This window comes from Temnothorax curvispinosus, unplaced genomic scaffold (assembly GCF_003070985.1).
Source record: "Temnothorax curvispinosus isolate PA1 unplaced genomic scaffold, ASM307098v1 QBEX01001516.1, whole genome shotgun sequence".
NCBI classification, from domain to species: Eukaryota; Metazoa; Arthropoda; class Insecta; order Hymenoptera; family Formicidae; genus Temnothorax; species Temnothorax curvispinosus.
In genome coordinates this window covers 70,762-95,423 of record NW_020211296.1, presented here as the reverse complement: position 1 = coordinate 95,423, position 24,662 = coordinate 70,762, and the positions used below count along the sequence as shown (strand labels likewise).

General features: G+C 45.9%; 3 protein-coding genes across 10 annotated transcripts; all 3 read right to left on the bottom strand.

Moving 5' to 3' along the window:
* Positions 1–1,446: 1,446 nt before the first annotated feature.
* LOC112465549 lies at positions 1,447–16,033 on the bottom strand. 3 transcript variants are annotated; one of them, XM_025033142.1, is made up of 18 exons: positions 15,843–16,033; positions 14,103–14,629; positions 13,733–14,023; positions 8,424–8,640; positions 7,799–8,103; positions 7,336–7,407; positions 6,410–6,633; positions 6,179–6,276; positions 5,776–6,087; positions 5,252–5,638; positions 4,938–5,176; positions 4,588–4,868; positions 4,325–4,481; positions 4,040–4,242; positions 3,819–3,967; positions 3,428–3,739; positions 2,904–3,313; positions 1,447–2,832 (listed from the first exon to the last, which is right to left on the bottom strand). In XM_025033142.1, the coding sequence occupies exons 4-18, from the start codon at positions 8,535–8,537 to the stop codon at positions 2,253–2,255; spliced, it is 3,843 nt and encodes a 1,280-aa protein (XP_024888910.1). In that variant the 5' UTR covers positions 8,538–8,640; positions 13,733–14,023; positions 14,103–14,629; positions 15,843–16,033; the 3' UTR covers positions 1,447–2,252. The 3 variants fall into 3 exon arrangements, with proteins under 3 accessions (XP_024888910.1, XP_024888902.1, XP_024888917.1); XM_025033134.1 differs by lacking the exons at positions 13,733–14,023; positions 14,103–14,629; XM_025033149.1 differs by lacking the exons at positions 7,336–7,407; positions 13,733–14,023; positions 14,103–14,629.
* A 557-nt stretch (positions 16,034–16,590) lies between these two features.
* LOC112465564 (diphthine methyltransferase) lies at positions 16,591–20,993 on the bottom strand. 3 transcript variants are annotated; one of them, XM_025033161.1, is made up of 5 exons: positions 20,782–20,993; positions 20,242–20,654; positions 17,720–18,352; positions 17,389–17,524; positions 16,591–17,138 (listed from the first exon to the last, which is right to left on the bottom strand). In XM_025033161.1, the coding sequence occupies exons 3-5, from the start codon at positions 18,333–18,335 to the stop codon at positions 16,757–16,759; spliced, it is 1,134 nt and encodes a 377-aa protein (XP_024888929.1). In that variant the 5' UTR covers positions 18,336–18,352; positions 20,242–20,654; positions 20,782–20,993; the 3' UTR covers positions 16,591–16,756. The 3 variants fall into 3 exon arrangements, with proteins under 3 accessions (XP_024888929.1, XP_024888944.1, XP_024888936.1); XM_025033176.1 differs by having other exon boundaries at positions 20,242–20,574; XM_025033168.1 differs by lacking the exon at positions 20,242–20,654 and having other exon boundaries at positions 20,782–20,992.
* A 668-nt stretch (positions 20,994–21,661) lies between these two features.
* Positions 21,662–24,557, bottom strand: LOC112465988 (protein PELPK1). Of its 4 annotated transcripts, none has more exons than XM_025033837.1 (2): positions 24,539–24,557; positions 21,662–23,731 (listed from the first exon to the last, which is right to left on the bottom strand). In XM_025033837.1, exon 2 carries the CDS (start codon positions 23,445–23,447, stop codon positions 22,248–22,250), a length of 1,200 nt encoding a protein of 399 aa, XP_024889605.1. In that variant the 5' UTR covers positions 23,448–23,731; positions 24,539–24,557; the 3' UTR covers positions 21,662–22,247. The 4 variants fall into 4 exon arrangements, with proteins under 4 accessions (XP_024889605.1, XP_024889601.1, XP_024889592.1 ...); XM_025033833.1 differs by lacking the exon at positions 24,539–24,557 and adding an exon at positions 24,421–24,521; XM_025033824.1 differs by lacking the exon at positions 24,539–24,557 and adding an exon at positions 24,063–24,264.
* Between the last annotated feature and the right edge of the window lie 105 nt (positions 24,558–24,662).

Below are 24,662 nucleotides of genomic sequence, written 5' to 3'. Positions count from 1 at the left end.
GGAAGTCCCGCTCTCGCTCTCGTCGACAATCGATAGCTCGCAAGCGGCGGCGCGCTGTCGGAAAAAAGATCGCAGCATTATCTGCAACGTTATCACTCGTGCCGGCTAATTATCAAAATTATCACCGAGAAGAGTAATTCTCGCGAAGAAAGAATAAAGGGCGCTTACTCCGAGAATCCTCGTCGAGATTTGCGCTGCGAGATCTCGAACGGAGCGACGTCCAGGTTACACCCTCGATCGCTGTCGCTTTCGCCGAATCTCGCGCGATGCTTCGCGCTCTTGATTCATCCCATCCTCTCGCTCCTCCCATCGATGACTTTCGATCTCGTCTGAATTTCTCTCGCACGCTGAATCCAGAAATTCTGCAGTCTTATTTATCTTAAATCTATTCCCTCGAGATTTGCGTCTTTCCGCTTGAAAGCGCATCCGAACGCGGGCGAACGCTCCAAGGAACAGTCGCCCGACTTCACTCCGCAGGGAGAAAGTCGCGGAGTGAAGTAGGGCGACTATCGCGATGAGAAATGAACAAAGACTCGAATACCATTTGAATTATCGCGCGAATCGATCGAACGGTTCGATCGTCGCCTCGTTGATTTCGAGACGTACTTATTCCCGCGTGATTCATCGACGCACCCGACTCGCGACTAAGGGAGCGCGCTATATTAGCGCTATTTGCTTATTCTATCCTTGTGTTATTCCTGATGAGCGATAAAGACAAAATGATTCAATAGCGCTAATAACGCGCTCCCCGAACGCCGCCTAACTTTACGACGACCCGGGGAGGGGGGCGAAATCGAGGGCTGAGCAAACGCACTTTGTATTACAGTAAACTTTTATTGAGTCTGAATAGCGTTGGTGTTTATAGTCAGCGTCGCGTCGCCGTATCCTCCCTATATCCTCCAGTTTTTATCCGCACAGAAATGTCTCGACGATAATATACAATTCGATTGCGACTGTAATTCCTCTCTTCCCGTCGCGCGGCACGCCGCCGCGCCGCGCCGTTTCGGAGTCGACCTCCGGTGCTAACATCTATTGCGGTTTTATTTTAGTAAAATAAAATGTACACTAAGATAGAGAGACGCTGGAAGGACATCAAGGTTTCTTCCCGGGGGTGCTCGGGGCGCATTCGTCAAATAAGTTACGCTCCGGGGGCGTCACTTTACTTGCCAACTTTACGCTGTACATCGTCGAATATGGATCGATAACGCTCGGACTCGGACTTCAAACGCTCCGCGACGGAGTTTTTTTTTTACGATTCCCGCGATCTACTCGCAGGTGACATAATCGCCGGCAAGCGCACGCTTATAATTTATAATATCTGTATACGTTGCGTTAAATGTTAAACGATTAAACGATCGCAAGCATGTATATCCTCTTTGTCGCGGCCAGTCGCCGCTTTAGCCCTCGTGTCGTAGTCGTAAATAACGGAAAGTGTGTAATCCGGAGTAATATTATGTTAACAAGTTTTATTTTTATACAATTAGCTATCTATATACAGTATGTCAATATGAATGTCGCATTTGTTTAATTAACGTAATATTAAAGGGAGAGACCTCGTCTAATTCTGCCTGCTGCGCTAAGATCTGGAATATCCTGTGATTTCTCTTTTCTCTCTATATATACCTATATATATAATCCTCTCTTATATAATACTCTTAAAAATCTCATAATGTAATTTCGGAATCTCGCAACGATCGCGCGATATTCCTCGTTAAACCGGTATTCGTCCGATAATCAAAGTTCCGAACTTCTCAATATCGCAGGGATAACTTCGGCGAGTAATATCTGCCTAACGGACTCTCAGATAAAATTTAAATATAATAAGAGATTCGCGCGCGATTAAATTTCGTGACGATATAAATAATTGTAATTCACTGGGAATTATCTCGATTACACGTACATACCTATACGGTAATTGAATCCGTAAATGCGCTTTCCTCCCTATCCTCGAACTCTTTGAATTTACACACTTTTGATCGGAATCGTGAATTCGTCGGCAAACGGCTTAATCTGTATACTGATTGATCTCCGCGATTACTTCTAGCTGAGAGCGAATAATGCGAATATTTAATATTGCCTCGCGTAATCTTGGATGGCAAAGGCTGTTCTCTAAGATCGGGTTCGCTAAAGTTGCGGAGCTCTTCATTTTTTTTTCCGTCTCATTTTCATTACCTTTTCTTTTTTAACGTCATCTATAAAATGCGAAGACGAGATAACCGTTTTTATTCGGCGCGTGTAACGGCGGTCTTAATTTAGACGGTTGTTCCGTACGTGCTGAACATCACTCTGGTGGTATCTGTGTCGAGGGTGACGTCCTCCGGTGACGCTAGGTCGACCTTTATGGATCCGGAATTGTTCCGCCTTCGCGTCATGCCACCGCCCCAATTCGACAGCGTCCAGTGGTAGGTCTCGCCGTCTTTCTCGGCGTTCGTCGCGGCGGTCTCCTGCGTCGTCTCGTTCTCCTTGTCCAGGCCGGTGTCGATCGAGACCGACGATTGCGACGCGACGGAGTCGAAGCTGGAGTCGCCGCCGCAGCCGCCGCCTCTGTACCGGCTCACGTATTCCGTCGCCATCTCACCGGGCGACTCCTCGATGGCTCGCAGGATATTTTGACACAGTTCCGAGTCGAGCGGTATCGGGTCCTCCGAGTCGCGATTGTGTATCGTCACCGCTATGTGAGCAGGATGCGGAATCGGCAGAGGGATCACCAGTTTCTCTGCGCTGTACGGATGAATCTGGCGTTTCCACGGCTGCCACCGTCCCTCCGAGTTGTTCTCGCTCGTCATCGTGCGCCTCCGGATTTTCGTCGACGTCAACAGGCCGCTGGTGTCGCTGCGGAGAATCACGTTTTACATATTTTCTTTTTCTTTCAAAAAATTGTAACACGATTAGGAGATAATTACCATCGCTTGTCGGACTTTCTGCTGTTGCTGGCTTGCTTGGCTCTCGGATTAAAGGCGGACACCTCGAGATACGGGCTATGCACTTGGATATTCCCGCGTGGCGCGTAAACGGCACCGAGTAAATCGGGCCCGTTAATGCCACCGAGTTCGGTGCTGTGCACCATGTCCGTATACCGTGATAGATCAACTCCTGGATGTGGCTCCAATCTAAATTTCGTGTCGGAATCGTCGAGCGGTTGTAGGAAATCCAGACTGAAAATATCGGCATACATAAGCCCTGCCAGTCCCGCCCAGTCGCATACCCCTAAACCTTTGTTCTCCCAGAAATCCTCCTCATTCCCAGGCAATCTCGCGAAAACATGAGTAGGATAGAGACGTTCCAGCATTAGTGCGCCTTGCTGTATGACTACCTGCAATGTTATTTTAACTCTATTGTAACCGGATTACTGGATTATACGCGCATACAAATTCGTAGAGTATTAATAGAACGCGGAGTCACATAGAATATTACGGAGAATAATTACCTTTAAGTCGAAAGTTGTTAATTTTATCTTACTCCTCACCGCGACGCCGAGACCCGTCTGCAAATTCTTTCTTCGTCGGTCCAGCTTCTCGTGCAGCACGGCGATTAAATCTTTGGCTTCTTTCTCGAGCGATTTGTACGGATCCTTTGTCTTGGCGAGACTAGCGGCGAACGGGCCGAAACAGGCCTCGACAAATTGAGTAAAATCTCTCTGCGGTTGAGTGATTAGTCTCTCGGTCTCTTGCTGGAAAGCCAGTAATTCGTCCAGCTCTAATTTCGCTTCAAACGCAGCCAATGCTTGCTCCGCTCTTATCTGACAAAGATAATTTGAGTTTTTTAAATTTTATTCCTCAGGCATTACAGATATCCATGGGTAAAAATATAATACTCACTTGATAATAGTAATCCGAAGCTAGTCCTGGTCCAGCTATTCTCTTTACGACGAAACTGTCACTTGCTGGTATTCGACCTCTATTTTTGATCACTAGATGGAACATAACCGTATCCCAGAACACCCTGACCCAGTAACGTATCACAGCAACTGGAAAATAGAATTATTTTGCATATACTTTTTCGTAAGTGCCATTTTCCTCGCGAAACTCATTTTATTTACTTGTAAGTATCACGAATGAGATGACCGGGCACAGGACAAAGGCTACGAATAACGCTGCTATCGGTTGCAGACAGCCCTGAACACCGATGTTCCAGGCCAACGCTTCCATCACCACGAAGTATCGATTGCGGCTCGGCTCAGGACTATCCAGATCCATTATGAGCGCCATGAACGCATGTAGCGTCAACGTGACCAGAGGCATCCTGAAACAGCCAATGAGTTAAATTCAATTACGTTCTACTTTAAAAAAGAAAAAAAAGGAGATCCATCGCACGAGGAACTAACCATAAGACCGCAGTGAGAGCGACAATCAGCGAACTGACGCTCGCCAGGACGCACACCACGGGAAATATGAACAGGATGATGAGTGTGCCTAATAGGCCCTTGGCACCGTAGTTCCATAGCCTATTTAAATGTCTGGTCATGCCTTTGCCGATGAATCCTAAAAAGATATCGTTAACGTATTGATATTGCATTACTAATATTCAGAGTCTGATACTCTAATTATATTTCTGTTAAAATGTAAACGTGATAAAAAGCGATCTTACCTGTGTCTGGTTCAGTTTCAAAGTGCGTCCGACTTTTACTGATATGCCTCCAGAGTGCTATTAGTCGGGAACAGAGAGTAGGCATTTGCGAAGACTTTCTCGGGAACAATGTCCCATTTAGTTGACTCAATTCCAAGTCGGGAGTAAACGGTTGCACGAGCAGTAGAGCGCGGAAAGACACTGGACTACACCACGGGACGGCTACACCCAACAGAAACATCGCATTCCAAGTCCAACACCACGTCCTGGCGATGTAATTTATCCAGCGCCACATCGGCCACCTTTATCACAAAATCATTAAAAGTACCGAACATGAGAATGCATAATAATAGTTTGATCGATTGAGGTACCTTGTCGTAGTTGTGTGTACAATCTCTCTTTCAACCAAAAAGACAGGCTGGCTAGGATCAGCGCGAGGCGTCGTGATAGAAGTCGGAGTATTGCTCAGTACGGTTGGAATGATTTCGGATTGGCCTTGGAAATTACGTCTTATTATCCAGTTCTTCGGTAACCAGATTTGCGTCGGCCATTGGTAAGTCCTCGTCGGGGTTTTCACCTTCCGCAGTTCTTTCAGGAGAACAGGCTCTCTCTGAAACAGACAAATCCAGGTTTCTAACAAGTTCCAAGATGATAGAATAGAATTCAAAGATCGGGCGGTAGATACCTCTTTCATGAAAGTTAAATCACGATTGAGGAAGTACACAGTCTGGGTGAGATTCTGATGGCTGCAAAGCGCGAGAGCTTCTTCATGCGCGCTCCATTCGCACTCCTCGATGAAATTCTCCTCGGCCTCGCGCATGCGATCGCGCATCCACGGCTGTATCCGCGACAGGATCGGGTGCTCGCTCTCGATACGATGTCGCAGAGATTCTTTGGTTTGCGATAACTTCCGTTGCATGTTCTCCACCGCTCGGTGCATCAACACGACCGACTGTGCCTGTTGAACCAGCAGCTGAGCGATACCTTCGCCTAGCGCAAGTATGTCGGGATGCGACAGGATATTCGAGTATACTCTTTGTAAATATTCACGCATCACCGCTTCATTAACTTCCTAAAAATTTCGGTAAATACATTTTAATTTATTTTGCATATATTAATTAAATAAATGTATATCTCTTTTATAAATGTATATTAAACATATTTATTTAAAATGTAATTGTAAATTTCTTAATTAAAAGTATTCCTCACTCGTTCTATTTCCTCGTCCGGTTTCTTTTGTGCTCTCAATTCAGATATCAGTCTTTCTCTAAAGTGAAGGAACCAGCCTCTTGTCTCTCTCTCCAGAATCGCAACGAGCGTCGGCAGAGCTTTCCTGATTATGTCCCTGCTGAACAGTCTGAGATCAACCGCAGCCCCACCAGGTGTTCCAAATACGAAAGGAACTGAAACGGGCAACAGCTGGGACGATTCTCTTTCGACCTCGAATTTCTCCGTGGTCGCCCGACGAAGCTGCTTCCGTATAAATCCACAGAGTAGCTCCAGAGAATCCTCATATTCCGACTACGGCGACGTATGGAGCAAAAACGACGACTTAGGTTTACGCAATGGAGATTGTATCTCACGCCGGGAAATAATAAAAACAATGTCTTACCCTACAGACCAATTCCGCCACCAGGTACCGGCAGCGCTCCTCCCTAATTTTAGCATCTAGATTGTGTGCCTGGAGCGACGGCACGCCGATTATAATGTCTGCAAGATGCATATAAATGTAACATGCAACGTATATGTATGTACAGCATATATAGATATAATGCGGTGTCGGTAATGCGGATGTGCGGCTTAGACGTCACATACAAGCGCGCGAAGGACGCAAACTGCTCACCGAGAAGTCGTAACAGCCCCGTTAACAATGCTTTAAGGGATTGCGAGACACTGAAGCAATGGGAAACTAATCTAGCCTTTGCCGTTACAACGAGAAACCTAGTCGCCAGGGCGAGATCTGTGAGCAACGCGTCCCGCCGTCTATCTCGGCCGCGCTGCAGGAGACCGCTCAATCGCCATCGGTGAGTCTGCCCGGCAAAGTTGATCGAGTCCACTTCGAACTCCCTGCAAGAAGAATCGTCGGTCAACCGCGCGGTAAAAATCTCCCGATTTTGCGACGGCCAAAATCATACAAAGCGCCATGTCCTATAGAGAAACAATTTGGGATAGTAGGAATGTAACAAATAAAGATGAAAAATAGTGTCTCCCCTTCCGTAATGAAACAATTTACACAGCGACGTGTAGTGTCTACTCGTATTCTAATTTCACCAGGGATACTTGTTTCGATAGCGTTGATAATATAATCCGTGCTGAATTAATCGACTAGTCCTATAGTGACTCGCTAAAGCCCGTGAATTTTTTCTTTAATAGCGATTATGTACAAGCCAAACTTAAAAACTAATAACAAACAACAGCTGGGGATATACGGTTTATACAAATCGAGTGCCATGCGATAATGAATACACACTTTACAAAAGATGTTACACCAATCTCCAATTCCAGTGGCGCAAAAGAGTTATACGGTAATATGCGTTTATCTCATCAACGCTCCGCATATGATTCATCGGGCGTTTAAAGTAAGTTAATGGCGGTGCGGAATGAAAGATCATGCTGTGAACGCGACACCGTTCTCGCGCGAGGGAAGCTAGCCGGGTTAGTCAATCCCGAGGTCGCTGTACAAGTTTACCTATCGACCTATTTGCACAAACGTTTAACACATTGTCTTTTACTGTTTTAAGCACTGTCGCTTAGGTGTGTCACACGTACCCGCATCTTCGAATGCTCTCCAACTGAGTGGCATTCAGCTTCTTCGGCTTTCCATATTTATCCTTGTGTAAGCTTTACAGAAATCGTTAGAGCATATCAGACACACACGCACTTGAAGCAAGAAATCGCTTTATTTACTCCGCGTAGAGAGGCTCCGCGCGTCTAATGCATCGAAAATGCAAGCTAGGTATCGATTCAACACTCGCGCCCGATCGCGATATCATCGCTTTTCGCTTATATATTTCGACAGATTCGATGGGTGACCCGACGTGGATATATGGCATATTCATCCATTACAGCTACGTTACATTGCTCTCTTATTTTCTATTATTTTTCTTTCTCTCTAATGACTAACTACTACCGCTACGTATAATTACACAAAATGACTAGCTATCACGATCGTCAAACGAGTAGAGAGGAAATCATTGAGACATCCGCTACGCTCCATGTAGAGAACACCTACCCCCGCTCCCTGATACTCTCCAGTTGCTTGTTGGTCAGTCTCCTGGGCTCGCCCTTGCTATCCACGGCGACAGCGTCCAGTTCATCGAAGCTGGGCGCCACGAAAAGATCCCTCAGGTGGTATTTCTTTCGGGCCAACGTATCCTCGCCCTCCGTACACGAGGACAACGGTGGGGGCAGAACGATGGGAAACGTTCGCCAGTGATAGAGAAATTGCTGGGCAACCTCCTTGATGTTGTGCACCAACGCCTCGACCTCCGTTGGAGCACCTCGCAAATGCGACGTGTCGAATTCCACCGGTTCTTTCTGAAGAACGGTGCCATTATTTTAGAGTTTACTTTGTATTTTATATTCTTTGAATATTTTATTCGTATTTCAATTTTTTTACAACAAGATAAGGTTGATTAAGAATATTTTTTGTTGGTCTGGGACGACGAGTTGTCGTTTAAGGCAGTCAACATATAAAATATTTCTCCAAAATGAACGATAAAAGAGCTGCAGTTCAATAAGGCTGACTCATAAAACGCATCGGAAGTTCCGTTATGAGACTCCGTTCGCTACATACAAAATGTTCGACGTAGGCCAGACCTATCGGTACGAAGTACGATCGATCGATTTCACGTTACCTCGGGCTGAAGTCCATCTGCATTCTCCCGGTGGTACGGCTGCTGGGGATAAGCTTGATGATTCGGTCCCGTGTTGGCGGAGTTGGTGGAAGCTGAGTTTAGATTGTGGGGCATCTCGCGCGTGAAAAGCGTGCGCGGTGGCTGGGGTCAGCTGCCCCGTATACCGACTATCTCCTCATATACCATGCTGCTGGTGGCCACCATTTATCATTCCAGGCTGCAAATCAAAGACGAGAGATCGATCGTATATAGAGCTTTCCTCTTAAGGAACATACGCGGAATGATTGCACGCTGATATTACAACTAAAGCTAGAGTTAAACGAGAGCTAGAGTGAACGAGAGAGATAGGCCGACAAATGTAGTTTTCCTCGAGAAAATTAGGGAAAATTAGGAATGAAAATTATGGAAAATTAGGGAATGTATAAAAATATTCACGTAAACGCAAGTGTACAAAATGACCAGAGGAGATTCTATCGATGCAGCGATCCAAGCTGCAACGAGAAAAAGAGAAAAGAAGAGAGACAAGGTTCGAAAGAAAATAGAATTTTATAGGGACGATAAAAATATCCGGAGTGCGAGGGCAACGACGCGCGTTGCCATTCGTTGCGTGAGGTGATGCTGACCGGCTTTGGCTGAATGCGCGAGACCTATTAACCGATTATGTCCCATTAAACGTTTAAGATTCTGAACATTCCACTCTTCTTGCCGTCGCACCAACGCATATGCTTCGAATTACGTCCGCTCTCTCCCTCACGCCAGTTTACGTCGCCGCGTCGTGTTTTTCTCCTACTTATGGACGACGATACACCGCGACTCCAGCATGAATCGCTCGCGAGACGCGACAAAATTCTTTCGGAAAACATTTCCCAAGGCGCGACAGATCCTGCAAAAATATATATAAGCGAATGAAAAAGTTCGCGTCGTCCCACTGACGAAGGGCAACCCGCCGAAATGTCACGAGCGCAATTTATTTTCGCACGATACACTCACGGGCACTTCGATCGAAATTATTTCCACCAGCGTTTGACCCGACACATTTTCAGCGGCCGCGTGGATCACAGTGGACGTTTTCAAAGAGTGGAGTAAAACCGGCCGCCAAACTAGTTTCGCCGCCGCGGTTTGCGTGACAAAAGTGAAAACTCGTGATAGACGCATAGCATAGTTATCGGTTCGCGTCGTTCCGGTTCGGAGGAAATTACGTCGCGATGGGTATACAACCGGGACTTCGCAGAGAATAATAACGCACTTTCGTTTCGTGATCGTTCTCTTTTCGCCTCGACAACGGAGCGAATCCGATTTTGTTTGTCTTCGACAATAATCTCCGTTCTATTCTGCTCATCCGGAAGTGTTACTTTTCTCGGAATAGATTGGAGAATATCGCGATGGGGCAAACGACAAGAATCAATAAATGGAACATCGATTAGCTTTGCTATCTAACAATTATTGGTTGCAACTATAAATCTAAATGTTTTCATTATGTATAAGTACATTAAAAAAATTCTTTTTTACGTACTTGTATATAATAATGTATATATATAATAATGAAAATATGTATATATGTATATATAATAATGAATACATAATAATGTATATATAATAATGAAAACATTTAGATTTATGGTTCAGCAATTTTGTTGGAAAATTACGTTCTGATTATAAATGTGCAGTATCGGAGCGCATGCAAGAATAAAATAATGTTTCACGCGAGAACAAAACCGGCCCTCGAACAGATCGATGTTCTCCATGCTGGTCCCGGAACGCGAGGAGCGCGACGCGCAAAAGAATATTCGCGATTCCGTTCGGATGTGTTCCAAGTAGGTTGGCGGGTAGTCGCGGACGGTCGCAAGCTCTCTGCCTTTTGACCCAGTTCGAGGCTCTCGGCAACATTAAAACGAGAACTGCCGGGCTATCGCAGTCGATCCGATCGCTCCGATGCAGCGCCGCAGCGTCACGCGTGATCGCGTGCGATTTCGGAGCCGCACGCACAATTTCCGGTCCCATTCGCGACCTTTTCACGCTGAAAGCGGCCGACCGTACTGCGTAGTAACGATGCTCGCCGACGCTGTTGTGGCAAAACAATTACTCCGATCCTACTCCTATCCAAACGCATCAGTCCGAGTGGTATACCGTTCGAGAGGAATATGTAAAAGGATGCGTTCCTGAAAAAGAGACGAGAGAAAATAAAATTTTCGGAAGGCGCGCGGTAGCAGCGAGCCAGGAAACGAGCCTGTCGTTGCTGCACCGGCTTTTATCAAATGATAAGAACACAAATAGGGATGAATGGCATCCATTCATAGATCAGAGACGAATAGCGCGTGGATGTCTCTCAGAGGAATGTCGCACATGATTGCCGCGATGACGATTCCGCTTACACAGAACTGGCATTTATTCGCCAACCCCCCCCCCTGGACAATTATCGTTTTAAAACGTTATAACAAATAAGCTATCCCACACGCTATTCGCCTACGTCATCGTAGTCTATTTGATTAGCCGTTTTTCTTTCTTTTTACGAGAAGTACGGCGCTCTCATCTCCCTCCTTCTCTCTCGAGTAGAGAAACGTGTTCGAGCGTGGGTGTCTAACATGAAGTATCATTGAAACGGAGCTTATACAGTTGTTGGTTTGCAACGCGATGATATCGTACCACCGGGGATTCTCAGCTCGTGACAATTCCCATTCAGCTTGTCTGTAACTCACGTATCAAAGCTTGTACGGTAAATTGCAAAAAGAGAGATGGTCTCGCGCGGAAAAGAAGTGCAGTGTTTCTATGCGCTTCGGAGCGAATCGTCGGCCGGAATAATCAGGTTCTCGCGAGGCAGGATACGCGAGGAACAAAGACGATCCGAGAATCTTGTCCGTACTTAACGTTGAAATCCAAAGCTCGTGTCTCGCCAGAGGCGCCGACGCGCGAAAGATTTCGCAGGGGTAAAATATGCATGTAAAATATATATATTGCCTCGCGCGAACGACGAGGAATAGCGTGAGATAAATGCGATACACAATATGATTCATCCCGCACGGCTGATTGGGGTGATTCACGAAGCTTGATCCCCCTTAGGTCAGGTTGCGAATAAATAAGTTCGCGAGTGAGATTGCGTCCGGCTACGAGCGAAGAGGTTGCATAATGCACATTTCTCAGAAACGTAGAGTTGCGAATCGATATACTATCACCCGGTTTACTATCTGATTATCGTCACGATTGCGCGTTACAAAGTACAACACGCGTAGAATACACATTACGATGATTATAATTATTATACATGTGCTCTTAAAAAATAAACAAGTAAATATAGTCAAATAATGACATAAGAGTGAATCGCGATCAATAATGCGGGATTTAAAGAACAACAGAAATAAACGCGTTTATCGAGGGAAGAAGTAGAACTTCCCATATCGACCTATATGTATTTTTTCTCTCCCCAGAAGAATGTCCGGGAGTTATTCTCGTTACGAGTCGGCGCTTATGCTCGCCCATGGTCTAACGAACGAGATCCGGCAACACAGAGACAGCGATACTCGAATCCAGCCAGCCAGTCAGCCTGCCCTTTCAATGTGCACGACACTCAGCGGCATCATCCTCCCCACCGCTTTCGCGTTCGCGCCCTTCGCAACACGATATACATATGTACACCTGCAACACCCTATCTCCCTCTCCATCTTCCAGTGTGTATAATTTTCAGAACGTAATTTCGCCGCGTGAAGTAACAATGAGGCAATCGGAGATCGTCAATTAACCGCGGTTATGCCGCTACATCAGTCGCAACTTTGTTCTAAACGTTTTATAATAGATGGCTCATTGTCAGTTAACACTTTCGTATCTTTAAAAACTGCAGCTTTACCGATATTCCAGACTTTTAATCCTAATAATTAATACTGTGGTATTTCAATTTAATCTTTTAATCATCTTATTATTGTAGCGAAATTACGGAGGAGAGAGGGAGAGAGGAGATAAGCTCAACGGCGGCTCTCAACGCTCGAAATAATCCGTTCTTAAAGCCGTTCCTCGCAGCCTGCATTCGTATTTCCGTTCAAAGTGCTCGATAACATCGTTCGCCAATGAAACAGTTTCAAGTATACCCAGGCAAATGATCCTCTCGCTCGTCAAGCATAAGTCCGTACGTACTACGATCCCCGGGAAACGCCGATCTCTTCTTTTAATCGTCGAAAGCCGGGTGGCGAGCGATCGGGTCCGGTGAGCTCGATTATCGCACGTCGTAAGAAAGCGTTTCGTGCCACGAGGCCGCAAAGCGACTCGAAGAAGCCGTCTCAATCCGAAAACTTACAAGCGCCCGTCTTCCCGCTGCTAGAATAGCAGTAATAGTAATTGCAGTAATTGTACAAGAGGTCGTTAATCCGCGCGAGTTTGATCTCGATTACCGTCGCTCACGAAAAGTCGCAGCACGCACGTCGGATCTTTCTCTCCGGGAGAGACGACAACGGTACACGTGTCGTGTGCCTGTCGGCGCACACGTGGCGTGCATCAACTCGTCACCGAGAACGAGAGGCAGAACAAAAAAGAATAGAATGGCAGAAAAGTGCAACAACGCGGGAGAAGGATGCGAAAGAAATGAGATACTTGGCCGTGCCAGACGTTTGCCTTCCTCCTTGGCGCCTAGCCGAAGAGTTTTGTTTCCAAACTAAACACCCTCTTGAATTTATATTTCTTTCTTTATAAATGGAAATTATCGTACGCAACCACGAAAAGTTTTCTCACGCTGACGACTTTGTGACGCGTAAAGCACACGATGTTAAGTATCGAGCACTTTGAACAGAAATACGAATGCAAGCTGCGAGGAACAGCTTTAAGAACGGATTGTTTCGAGCGTTGAGAGCCGCCGTTGAGTTTATCTCCTCTCTCCCTCTCTCCTACGTAATTTCGCTAAAAGATTAAATTGAAATACCACAGTATTAATTATTAGGATGAAAAGTCTGAAATATCGGTAAAGCTGCAGTTTTTAAAGATACGAAAGTGTTAACTGACAATGAGCCACCTATTATAAAACGTTTACAACAAAGTTGCGACTGATGTAGCGGCATAACCGTGGTTAATTGACGATCTCCGATTGCCCTATTGTTACTTCACGCGGCGAAATTGCGTTCTGAAAATTGTACACGCTGGAAGATGGAAAGGGAAATAAAATAGGGTGTTGTAGCGCGACTTGAAAGACCTATATAAATTGCATCTCTTACAGGCGCGAGTTCTCCAGACGGTTTGGAAATAAGCTTTTCGATTTGAGGTCGACCCAATCGAGCATCGCGTGACCACTTGCCAAACATTCCACGAGTATATATGCGTATATTGTTACATACATATCGGCAAATTCCGTCGCGTCATAGCTGGGGAACAAGTCGGGCGGAGTGAAGCGGCTTTTCCTGCTTGTCGCTGGAACGGCGAGACGAGCGATAATGAGAAAAGGATATATTCGGGTACTCTCTCAGGTGTACGGCCGCGAACTCAGGCTTCTGCCTGCAGCGACAGATTCCCATCGGTTTCTCCTCGCGCGTTCGTTACCGCGCGGCGTGCATAGATACACATCGTGTGACGCTCCGATTCCCGTGACGGGCAGACCGATATCACGTATGCGTGACGGCGATAATCATCTGAAATTAATTTTTCGGTACACAGTTAGAAACGGAGCGCTGCCCGTGCTAACAGCAAAACGTGAATGTGCGTTATTACTCGTTTGTTTGTTCGCTCGGAACGAAGCTCAAGACGAATCCGTCTACGATTTTAAAACGTTAGACGCGGCGTATCCTCCCACAACTGCACCGCTATGATGAACTACTTCTGGCGGACGGTTCCCGCAAACGGCGGTACTCAAAACTCCGGATCCGCTGTGCGCGCGGATTCATCCGTTTTTCTCGCAGGCAAAGGCAAAGGGGGGATCCTACGTCGTGTGTACACGCATCGCCGTTGTTTTCATGCGTGGACAAGAAAGAAGAAAGAGAGAGAGAGAGAAGAAGAGATCGATCAGCCGGGCCGCCGATGACCGCAACGCACGCGTTCACATCCCCGACTCCCCGAGTCGGATTTAGTTTCTTCTCTTCCTTTTCCGTTTCGTATCTCTCTCCCTTTCGAGGACGGGCGAAGTGAAGGACGTGCAACCGGGATATGACGGGAGAGGACAACGCCCCTGCGACTGGATTCTCTCTATCGACGATCGACGGGGAGGCTGATATTCGCTCGTCTCGTCGTCGGGGTTCGCGCTGTAACGAGGTAATCGAGAATAAATTCTGCGATCCGTTCTGCCAGGCGGAAATCAATCCCGGAGCACCCTCCGGACGGGGGGAAGGGCGCCCGGGGACCCTAGGCGAGTACGCACGCACATATGCGCGTTTAAATAAATTACATTCACATGCATGTTTCACGAGTGAAATATAGGTTCTCCAAACATCGCAGAATGATGGCAGAAACCTCCCGTTTGCTTCTCCAGCCGCGAGAGAGAGAATGGAAGACGTAATTTAGCGGCGAGCCAAATTCAACGATCGTGAAGCCCGCGGGGGGTTCCGCTCGGCCCTCGAAGGGGCGCCTTGCGACGCCGCCAGAAATTCCCGGAGCAGCGCGAATTCGTGTCAATTAAGGCCGCGCTTCCGCACCCCCGGGGGAGAGCGCGGAAAGCGCGCATTACGCGTGTCCTGGAACCTTTGCCTTGGCGCCTCCGTGTCGCGCGCGAATCACTCGCTCGAAGCCCTTTATCGCGCGGTTAAAGGGACGGTCTTCACGGCCATGCGCTTCTTTTTCTCCTCGTTTTATCGTTCGTCCTTAAAAAGACAATTTATATAATACGCTTGACTAATTTTTTTTTAACATGAAACAATTATTGTTTTCCTGTAATACACCCGTCATCTTTGCAAATAAATATTAAGGGAAACAAGAATAAGGAAATAAGAGAGAAATAATGCAAAAAGAAAAAAAAAAAACGACTCGACCAACTCGAAGCACCGGGCGGAAGAGCCTGGTTACCGATAACGTCACGGCGCGTTAAAATCCAGGACCCTTCGGTGTCCGCGCGAGAAAGGGCGAAACATGCGAATGAATCCTGTGCTCCAGGTGATTTCGACGAACACAGTCTTGTTTTCCGAAGACGAAACAGCGAGTTTCGTTGCAGTCGGCGCGCCGCCCCGGATCAAGGGGCAGGGAAGGGGGCGAGACGCGACGCGAACAAGCGTCATCCGCGGCCTAACCTTGGCTCGACCGGTCGGTTGGCTCTTCCGGATTCCGCGGCAGGTGGGACCGCCGCGCGAGGACGCTATACTCCACGGCGACGGGACCAGCTGATCCCGCGCGTGTCTCTCCCGCGGGAGGGAAACTTCGACTTCCGAGGGAAGTCGCCCGCGCGCGAGGAAACCGCCGTTTACCCGCGGGACTCCACTTTGCCCCCCTTTTAGACTCGGTTCGGTTTTTACTCAGTTTACTCACCGTCTCGCTCCGGACTCCGGGGACCCGGCGGTGACGCGCCGGGATCGTGAAGATCGCGACGCAGGGGAAACCGCGCTGTCCGCGAATACGCCGCGATACGTCGTCGAGGTGGGGAAAAGAGGAAAACGCACGGAACCGCGGAACGGCTCCAGATCGTACGAAGCCAGCCACCGAGCGACGACTGATTTTTATCGAACCGTCCGCGGCGAAATGCGGCTCGCGCCGCGCCCGACCCGCCATCTCGGTGCGCGCTAGCGCGCGCGCGGCGCACGCGACGCGGCCACGGTGTAACGATAATGAAGGAAGACGAGCGAGTTGGAATTTTCGCCCTAAAAATCTCTATTGGTCTCTGTATACTTGCTCTAATTTCTAATGGAAGTCTCCACATCTTCGACCGCGAAAAATTAAAATCGAATCAACTCAAAACAGAATGCTGGATAATTAGAACAGACGCCTAAAAAGACTAAAATTCAATTTCTAATCCTGCAACCCCACAAATTTAAGCAAAACAATATTATTTCACTATTATTGCCCCAATAAGGGAAGATCGGAAATTATAAATTTTATAAAAACATAGATAAATTCAGATTTCATAATTATGATAATTTGCGTGAAAGACAAGACTTGTTACTCTTGACGTGAAAGCTGACTGGATTAATAAGTTCTCCTTATAAAGGAAATTCCAGAATCATTGACGTTTGTTAAAAAGAAACCTATAGAGAGAGGTGTCTTAAAATTATCCTTCTTCCACTTGTCACTCTAATTCCTTTATTATTTTAATATAAATACCGAAATCGCTCAAGTTTCTGTAACGTATAAATAAGCGTATTATACAAATTGTGAATCATACCTGTTTCATTTTTCTAAAAATTGCCGTAACGACACATTAATTCGCAGGAATATACTTATTCGGGTTAACAGTCTTCATCGGCGGTGTGTTTATCCGGCCAAAAGTCAATCACAGATATCTTGAGGGTCCCCGTAAACTCTTCGAAGGAGCAAGTGCTGATCAAGGTGTCTCCGTCAGGTATGTTTAAACGTGAGAGATCCGGCTGCTTCAAGAATGACCAGTCGCAGCCATACGACAAACCTTCGTGCTCCTTATAATTGACAACGACAGACGATATTACGTCGGTATGATTGATGATCTTGAAACCATTGCGCATACACGCGGCGAACAGGTATTGGCGAGTAAACGGGTCCCATTTCAAACGCCAGATTCCACCGTCGAGACAAATCTTCGATATCGGTTTCTTGAAATTCCTCTTGTCCCACAATCTTACGCTCTGATCGTAACTGAAATATTGAAGCACACATTGGTCATTTGAAAGAAAACCTGGAAAACAATTATCGACTCTAAAAATAAATTCTGCAACCGTAGAAGACCAAATGTATGAAAAAAGTAGATTAATAATTTCTTTTACTTTCACTGTGTTATATTCGCAAACACAGAAATAAATCTATTATAAAATTCGCAAGTTTCAACTTCGAACTTTTATCGATCGCTCTTTGAAAAACGCAGAGTTGCACTGAAGATTTTTTTTACCTTCCAGTTGCGAGCAAGAACGTTTCGTTGACGTTACTGTGGATGCTGGTAACGCCGGTAGTATGCTCCTTGCTTTCGACTACGGGACGAGATCCTGTCCTGCAATCGAAACCCAGAAACCTATCATCGTCGCCTCCTGAAATTTATGATACGTTAGTTCCAAATCTATCCACACTATTCATATTTGTTCTTAATCATAAGTGAATTTATATTGGATTTCGCTTAATTCGTAAATAACGATTTTTCTTTCAGAGAAAAATTATTTTACAAATTAGGCAAGACCCAATATAAATTCACTTTCATATGAACCATATTGTATATTGCTGTATACCAGAATAAAACATGAACGGGTCGCAATAATCAAAGGCGACGATCCACGCTTGGAACATATGTGCGGGCCACGTGAAGTCCTTCGTCAGATCACCCGACTCACGCCACGTGAAACGAGAGATTTGTCCTGCGCTATCGCTCACGAGGATACTCGTATCGTGGATGGGAAAAGAAGCGGTGTACTTTTCACGAGACCAATCTAGAGACAACGCCAGGACGTTCTCGTCGTCGTTGACTTTTAATTTAGCGACAAGTACCAGTTCCATTTTTTCCCCGTCGTTTTCTAGCTGATGGATTTGTAAGTATCCGGTGGAGTCGACAACGGCGAGTAATACACGAGTTTCCACGGTGTCTACGACGTGCAGCCATTTCATATCCAACACCGCCGAGGTGCATACTTCTTGCAACAGTTCTAACTCTCCGTCATTTGTTATACGGAGCAACAAGATTTGTCCCCGTCTGGACGTAGACGTGCCAGGTTCACCTTTAACTAAACCATATGTTCCGCATGCTAATATGTGTCGATATGGTTCTACAGGACACCACTCGACGGTGTCTGCTGGCAATGTTGTCTCGAATGTGGCCAAAGTACGCACGTTTATCTCGTCTTCCGCCATTTGTTCCTCTCAATTATCTGGAACAAAAGGAATTTCGGCATAATTTAGAGTTACCTCACCAAATATTTAATAAATAACTAATTCGAGTTCTAATATAATGAACTTACGAAATAGCGATCCTGCTTTTGTTACAATTAACAGATGATCATATATATCCACGTGAAAGAATTGATGACGGATACTGATGATTGTAAAATGATGTATGGCAAAAAGTTACACAAGGGAAAGAAACGAAGATATATCCAATATGAATTAGAACGAACAGAAAGAAAGATGCGAGTCGCAATGGATGCTCAAACACAACTCTAATCTTTTTTTAATAAAAAAATTTTTATTTAGTTATAGGTAATTATACAATATTTAATCGTAGGAACACATTTGTACCATTCTCATTTGGTATTTATCTTACTGTCTCATGTAAGTCATGTAATATTATATAGTAAGTTATTAATTTAACCAACGTGACATATAATTACATATATATGGCGGATTATATAAAAATTCTTTTATAAAATTATTATTGTTTGTATAATTAGAAATAGTGACTATTTTATATCTATATTTGTACTATTTGTATTATAATTTGTACTATAATTGCGTATGTATATTTATATATATACGTGTGTGTGTGTGTGTGTGCGCGTATGTGTTTGCGTGTATTAAGGCTTTAAATATATCACTATTTCCGCAAATTGGATTATTTTAAGTCAATAAATAAGAGAAAAATCAAAAAAGAGAAAACCTAAATTTCTTATACAAGTTCTCTATAAAAAAATATCACCACAAAGTTTAAAATAGATAGCAAAAACATATTACTATTATAGCGTTGCTTTTTGGCAGTATGTAAATATCTGTTTTACAGAAGAGAGAGATCGTTGATTCTTCCATGATATTCATCCATACATATATATTCGTCTATTAATAAAAAGAATGGTCATTTAATACTTTGGCTAAATTGAGACATTTGATAAAAATATTCTCTTACAGTTCTGTTAGATTTCATTAGAATCTATTATCGTCATTGTAGTTACTATCCTAGCTATTCGTTATCTTATCAATAACACGTTACAAAGTCACTTTTAATTTGTTTTCATCTGACTCTTGTTTCTATCACAATGGGATATCTTCCCAATCAAAATTCCTCGTAATATGCAAGAGGTAACAAAACGATCTTTCCTTTCATTGCTGACTGCTCTACTGCTGAGCTATACAATTTCTTCCAAATGTAGATTTATGTGGAAAATATTTGAAATATTTGCTAAAATATATATGAACACAATGTTATTTGGATTTCTTGAATTCTTGGTATTTAGGAACGTTGGATAGCTTAGCTCGGACATGGTCAATTTGGGCTCTAGAGCTCGGGTTCTCACTTTTCATCTATGGAGAGTAGAAAGAATTTTTTCCGCTGCCTGTTCAACTTCATGCAGTGGAGGAATTCCCTTCCCTCTTTCCACAGTTGGAAAGATTGAAGTATTGTATCTCCGGTGCTCGATGTTGACCATGCTTAGTTTAGCTAATAGAGATCCCATGTGGTTCTCCATAATACAATGGTTAAAACTACCTGTCTCGGCAGGTTCAAAGTTTATAAACGTCCTAAGAACTTATTTCCACACAAAAAACAAGAGACATAAAAATATTCAAAGCTGAACAGTTTAGAAAAGAGCACTGAAGCTCCGTGCTCAGTCTCAGCATCGCACACATCACCAGGAATTTTGAATGGGTCTAAACTCTAAAATACAGAAATCAATTTTCGAGGTAGAATGAAAATACTGTTGACGATACAATCTTCCTACGATCTTTGATGCAATAAATATCATCTTATGTAAGTATATTTGCATCGTGGCACGAGGTGTTTTTTACGCGAACGACGCGACGTTGCGCAAGTATCGCGGAAGTACGTTACTTGCACGTTTTCCTGGCAATTTTTTCAGCCTCGGCACGGCACTGCTGGACTAGCGAACACGCCCTCGCGAGGTCGCGTTCAACCCTAGGCAACGTCTTGTCAATGTTGTCACCAGTATAACAGATTTTAAGGTCGCGACCAAGCAGCTCTATGATTCGCAGCAGCTTGATGTACTTTGACTGAGCAGGAACGGAAGGTATTGGCGCCATGCGCTGAGTGATCCCCGGCTTCGGCACCGTCAGCAGGGGTTCTGTGATTTTCGCAGTGATCCCTACGTTTTTGCGTTGCTTAGTCATCTCGGAGAACGGACGCGTTTCCCTTTATCTTTACAACCTTGAGAAACAATCGATAATCAGGCCCTGTGGTGGATCGTCGGCGAGCGCAGCGAGAAATTGAAATCGCAGAACGCTAACCTTTAATGGACAATGCGAAAGGAATTCTGTACCGTATTATCGTATTCACGTCGGCGCGTAGTACGAATACCGCTTCGCCGAGGCACGACGTGTGCCGTAAATATCAATAAGTATACGTTATAAATACCTAATTGATCTGCTTTTCTCTCTCCCAAATCTCATATTCCTAATGCCCGTCGCAAGTAGCGTCTCTCGAGCGCGGAGCCACGTGGAGCGTGGAGTAGGCCGCGCCGCGCCGATCGATCGATCCTCCTCATTCACCCCAACCCCCAACCAATAACCACCAACTGCCACTAGTGCCACCACTAACCGCCTTCCCGCGCAAGTGGCGTCTGTCGGCGAGGCGCGAGGGTGGCGCGAGAAATAAAGCAAATAAAATAACATCAAATATCAAATTGCGTTCTGATATTTACAGCTAGTACTGAAATTCTATAGTTCACGTCACGTACACTATAGATTTTTCTTTTGCATTGGCGGTGAATATTAAAATGCATCAAATGCCATCCTTTATTATTAGCGGTAAATATCGGTAGTACACATGCAGAGTAGTGCTGAAAGATTTTGAAGCTGAAGCTGGACCATTTTCTGCCGCTTTCTCTTATTAGAGAGAGAAAGAGAATGATACTACGACCAATATCTTTCTTTTTAATATCGCTCGGATTTCGCGCTCGATCTACTCAAATTTCCGCGATCATAATTACCCGCGTGACGTAACTTCAATTATTTTTATTTTCTACAGCTGATCGGCAGTAGGCAGATATATATTTTTAAAGCACGCTCTGAGATTTTTTTGTTACCTGTTAATCAATTTGGCGCGCAAGATGAATTAGAATGGGACAAGTGGGTCAATAATAATTTGATGACACACTTAATAATATTTGATAAAACTTTTAACTTTTAGTTGTTTGCACAGGAAAAAATCGCATTCGACAAGAAAATCTATGCGTTTCATGAACGCGAATGCTGAAGAAGCACCCTATACGGAAGGGAGAAAAAAGAACGAGATGTCCGCGTTGTATACAAAATTTTTATTTATTTAACGATATATTACGGAATATATTTACGGGATTATACTTTCCATTAGGTACATATTCGAAAAGCTTTTACCTGGCGTAATCTTCTTTTTTTATATCTTTTCCCTCACTCGCTCGAGACGTATACTAAAAGTTTGGAGCGTATGCGAGTCTTAACAAAAACCGTAGTATTACCGTCCTCTTTTTCCTGTTCTCCTTTTTATAAAATATAAACTAAGACTCTCTAATATTCTCTAGGTAGTAGTGTGTATACAAAGTGGTACCTTCCCTCCCATTTCTATATAGTTCTAAATTGCAACTTAAAAGTAGGAAACGTGTTCTTCCGCTGTTCGAACGACACAGGGACCGAGCAGAAGATGACCGAGGTAAAGGAAACCGCATGTGGAGTGAAAAAGATAGCGGTCAAGGCTTTGTTCCAATAACGAAACGCTCGATCCACGTATGCCGGTATGTGTCAATACCACAGTCCGAATTGAAGCGATTCGTACAAAGCAACATCTCGCGAAATGACAGAAGGCTATAAGTTTGTCTAATCGCTAGCCTAGCTCGCGTCGGCAGATCATTGTTGCGCGTTGTGCTGCGTCTCGTGCAGGCAGTCCCGCACGGCGACCCTGGCCTGCTGAATGCCGTTCTTCAGCCTCTCGGCGGCGCTGCGGCTACCCGCGTACGACAGACGGATGTCCCTACCGAGCTCCTCGATGATCATCAGCAGCTTGCCGTAGTTGTTCTGGCCGGGCACGCTCTGGTAGTTGATCATGCTGGACGGGCTGGCCTGTGCCACCTGCACGGTCTGCACGTTCTGCAGATTCCTCGGATTTGGCACGGTGATGACGGGTTCGGGGATGCGCGGCGGCGGTGGTAGCGGCGGGATATCTGGCATCTTGGGCGGGTCGTTCAGCTTCGTGATCGTAATCTCGTTCATCTTGGCCAGCTCGTTCAGCTTCACCATCTCGTTCGTCATTTTGACCGGGTACTCCGGTCTGTCCATCTTGACGATGTCGTTCTGCATGTTCGCCATCTTCATCATCTCGTTCATCTTGGTCTTCTCGTTCATCTTCGCGATCTCCTTCGCCATCTCGTTGATCTGCGCGAACTCGGTCAGCTTCGTGATATCGTTATTGTACTTTGCCATCTCCGTCATCTTCACCATCTCGTTCAGCTTCGCTATCTCGTTCATCCTCTGCGCCTCGTTGATCTTGGCCATCTGCGATATCTTTATCATCTCGTTCATCTTCGCCATCTCGTTGATCTTATCGTTATACTTGGCCATCTCGGAAAACTTGACCATCTCGTTCATCTTGGCGATCTCCTGCATCTTCATGTATTCGGTCGTCTTGGCGTATTCCGCCATCTTCTCCATCTCGTATCTCTTCATGTCCTGCGACATCTTGTTCAACTCAGAATTCATTTTACTAAATTCCGCCAGTTGAGCCATTTGAACTATATGCTCAGGTACTTTTCCCCTCTCCATCATTTGCTTCAATTCCGCGGATATCTTGTTCATATTCATCTCCGACATCTGGGCTATCGTATTGGAATCCGGAACGGGCATCTTGGACAGCTCGGCGATCTTGGAGATCTCCCTCGCGAGATTCTCGTCCAGGCAGCGCTTCTTCTTGGCGCGATGCCTGGCCATCCGCTGAGCCTCCTGCATCCTCCTCATCGCCGCCTGTTCCTCGCTTTCCTTGGCTCTGGCGTTTTTCATTATCTCCGCAGCCGTATACAGTCTAACAGCACGTTCCTCCCCTGTCTCTGACATCTATAATCTCGCATTTCCCCTCACTGTCCGAAGGCAAGATTCTTTCTCGGCGTTGAGCTCAACACACTAACACAACTGGCATGCAATCTGTCCTTCGTGCGTCGCATCATTTTCGGAGTCAAATTATATAAAATCTAAAATAATCTAGAATACAATAAATGGAATAGAATAAATATCCCAATCGGATTCAGCTTATTTCTCCGACGCTCTCGTCTCTTCAGCAACCACGATGCTGTCAGTTTACTTTACGCATGCCGCAGCTCGAAAAATAGTCTACCAGGCATCTGAAACAGACGGATAAGTCGTGTTACAAGAACGGCAACGAAAGATAAGGCGATAAAATACGATTGTCCAGATACTCGCGAGGTAATCAACGTTCGTACGGAACCTAACCTCCTAACGAAAGGACACGTCACGCGCGAATCGCGTCACGATAAAACAACTAGACCGAGACAACTCGTGAGACTCGTTTATCACCGGAAGCCGTTAAAACATCCGTCGTCCCGATTTTCGGCAAGTTGCACGGATAATCGAGGACGCGATCCGATTTCCCTTTAGAAAAACGCAAAAACGAGACGTCGAACGGCGAGTCTTCCTCGACGACGACAAACTTACTACGTTCGGAACTGCCGCGCGCACATCTCGGGAATCTTTTCGTCGCTGTCTCGGTCTGCTGCGTCTCCTCGTCGTCGTCGCGAGCTGCATCGCCCGGTGTGCGTGCCAGTGCGTACGCGCGTGACGCCGCCAGAACCCCCCGTTCCGGGGGGAAAAGTTCGAAAAGAAACGGAGCGTCGGCGTCGGAGTGTCGGAGTCGTCGGACATGCGGGCGGGTGGGGGTGGACGCGCGCATGCGCGCGCCGAGCTAAGAACGTCGTCTTCACGCGCCTTTAGTTCCCCCGCCCCGTCGCGACCGATCGACAAAACAATGGCGGACACGTTTCGGCCGATCCGCTGAGACGCGTCGTCGACTCACCCTGGCGAGAAATCGGCCCGAATCGGCCGGCCGCGGCACCGCGACGCCCATCCGCGGCTTCCTCGACGCGCGCCGCGTCCGCCGGTCGGCGTCCCACGTCGATCCGCGCGGCCCTTACCCGGTTTGTCCGGCGAAACAGGCGCGCGCGAAGGCGGTATCGGCCGTCACGTAAGATTTTCACGGGACGGGGACGGGGGGGCCACCTTTAGGGAGCCAAGCGGGTGCGGGGTGAAGCGGGGTCG

What these genes read in the sequence shown, in the direction of transcription:
- LOC112465549 (XM_025033142.1), bottom strand. Translation starts at nt 8,537, where the DNA reads ATGCCCCACAATCTAAACTCAGCTTCCACCAACTCCGCCAACACGGGA. An exon ending in GCTCTCACTGCGGTCTTATG is followed by an intron (nt 4,243 to 4,324) that starts GTTAGTTCCTCG and finishes TGGCTGTTTCAG; the next exon opens with GATGCCTCTGGTCACGTTGA. An exon ending in CTCATTCGTGATACTTACAA is followed by an intron (nt 3,968 to 4,039) that starts GTAAATAAAATG and finishes TCTATTTTCCAG; the next exon opens with TTGCTGTGATACGTTACTGG.
- LOC112465988 (XM_025033837.1), bottom strand. Translation starts at nt 23,447, where the DNA reads ATGTCAGAGACAGGGGAGGAACGTGCTGTTAGACTGTATACGGCTGCG.
- LOC112465564 (XM_025033161.1), bottom strand. Translation starts at nt 18,335, where the DNA reads ATGGCGGAAGACGAGATAAACGTGCGTACTTTGGCCACATTCGAGACA. An exon ending in CCCGTTCATGTTTTATTCTG is followed by an intron (nt 17,525 to 17,719) that starts GTATACAGCAAT and finishes CATAAATTTCAG; the next exon opens with GAGGCGACGATGATAGGTTT. An exon ending in TTCTTGCTCGCAACTGGAAG is followed by an intron (nt 17,139 to 17,388) that starts GTAAAAAAAATC and finishes TCAATATTTCAG; the next exon opens with TTACGATCAGAGCGTAAGAT.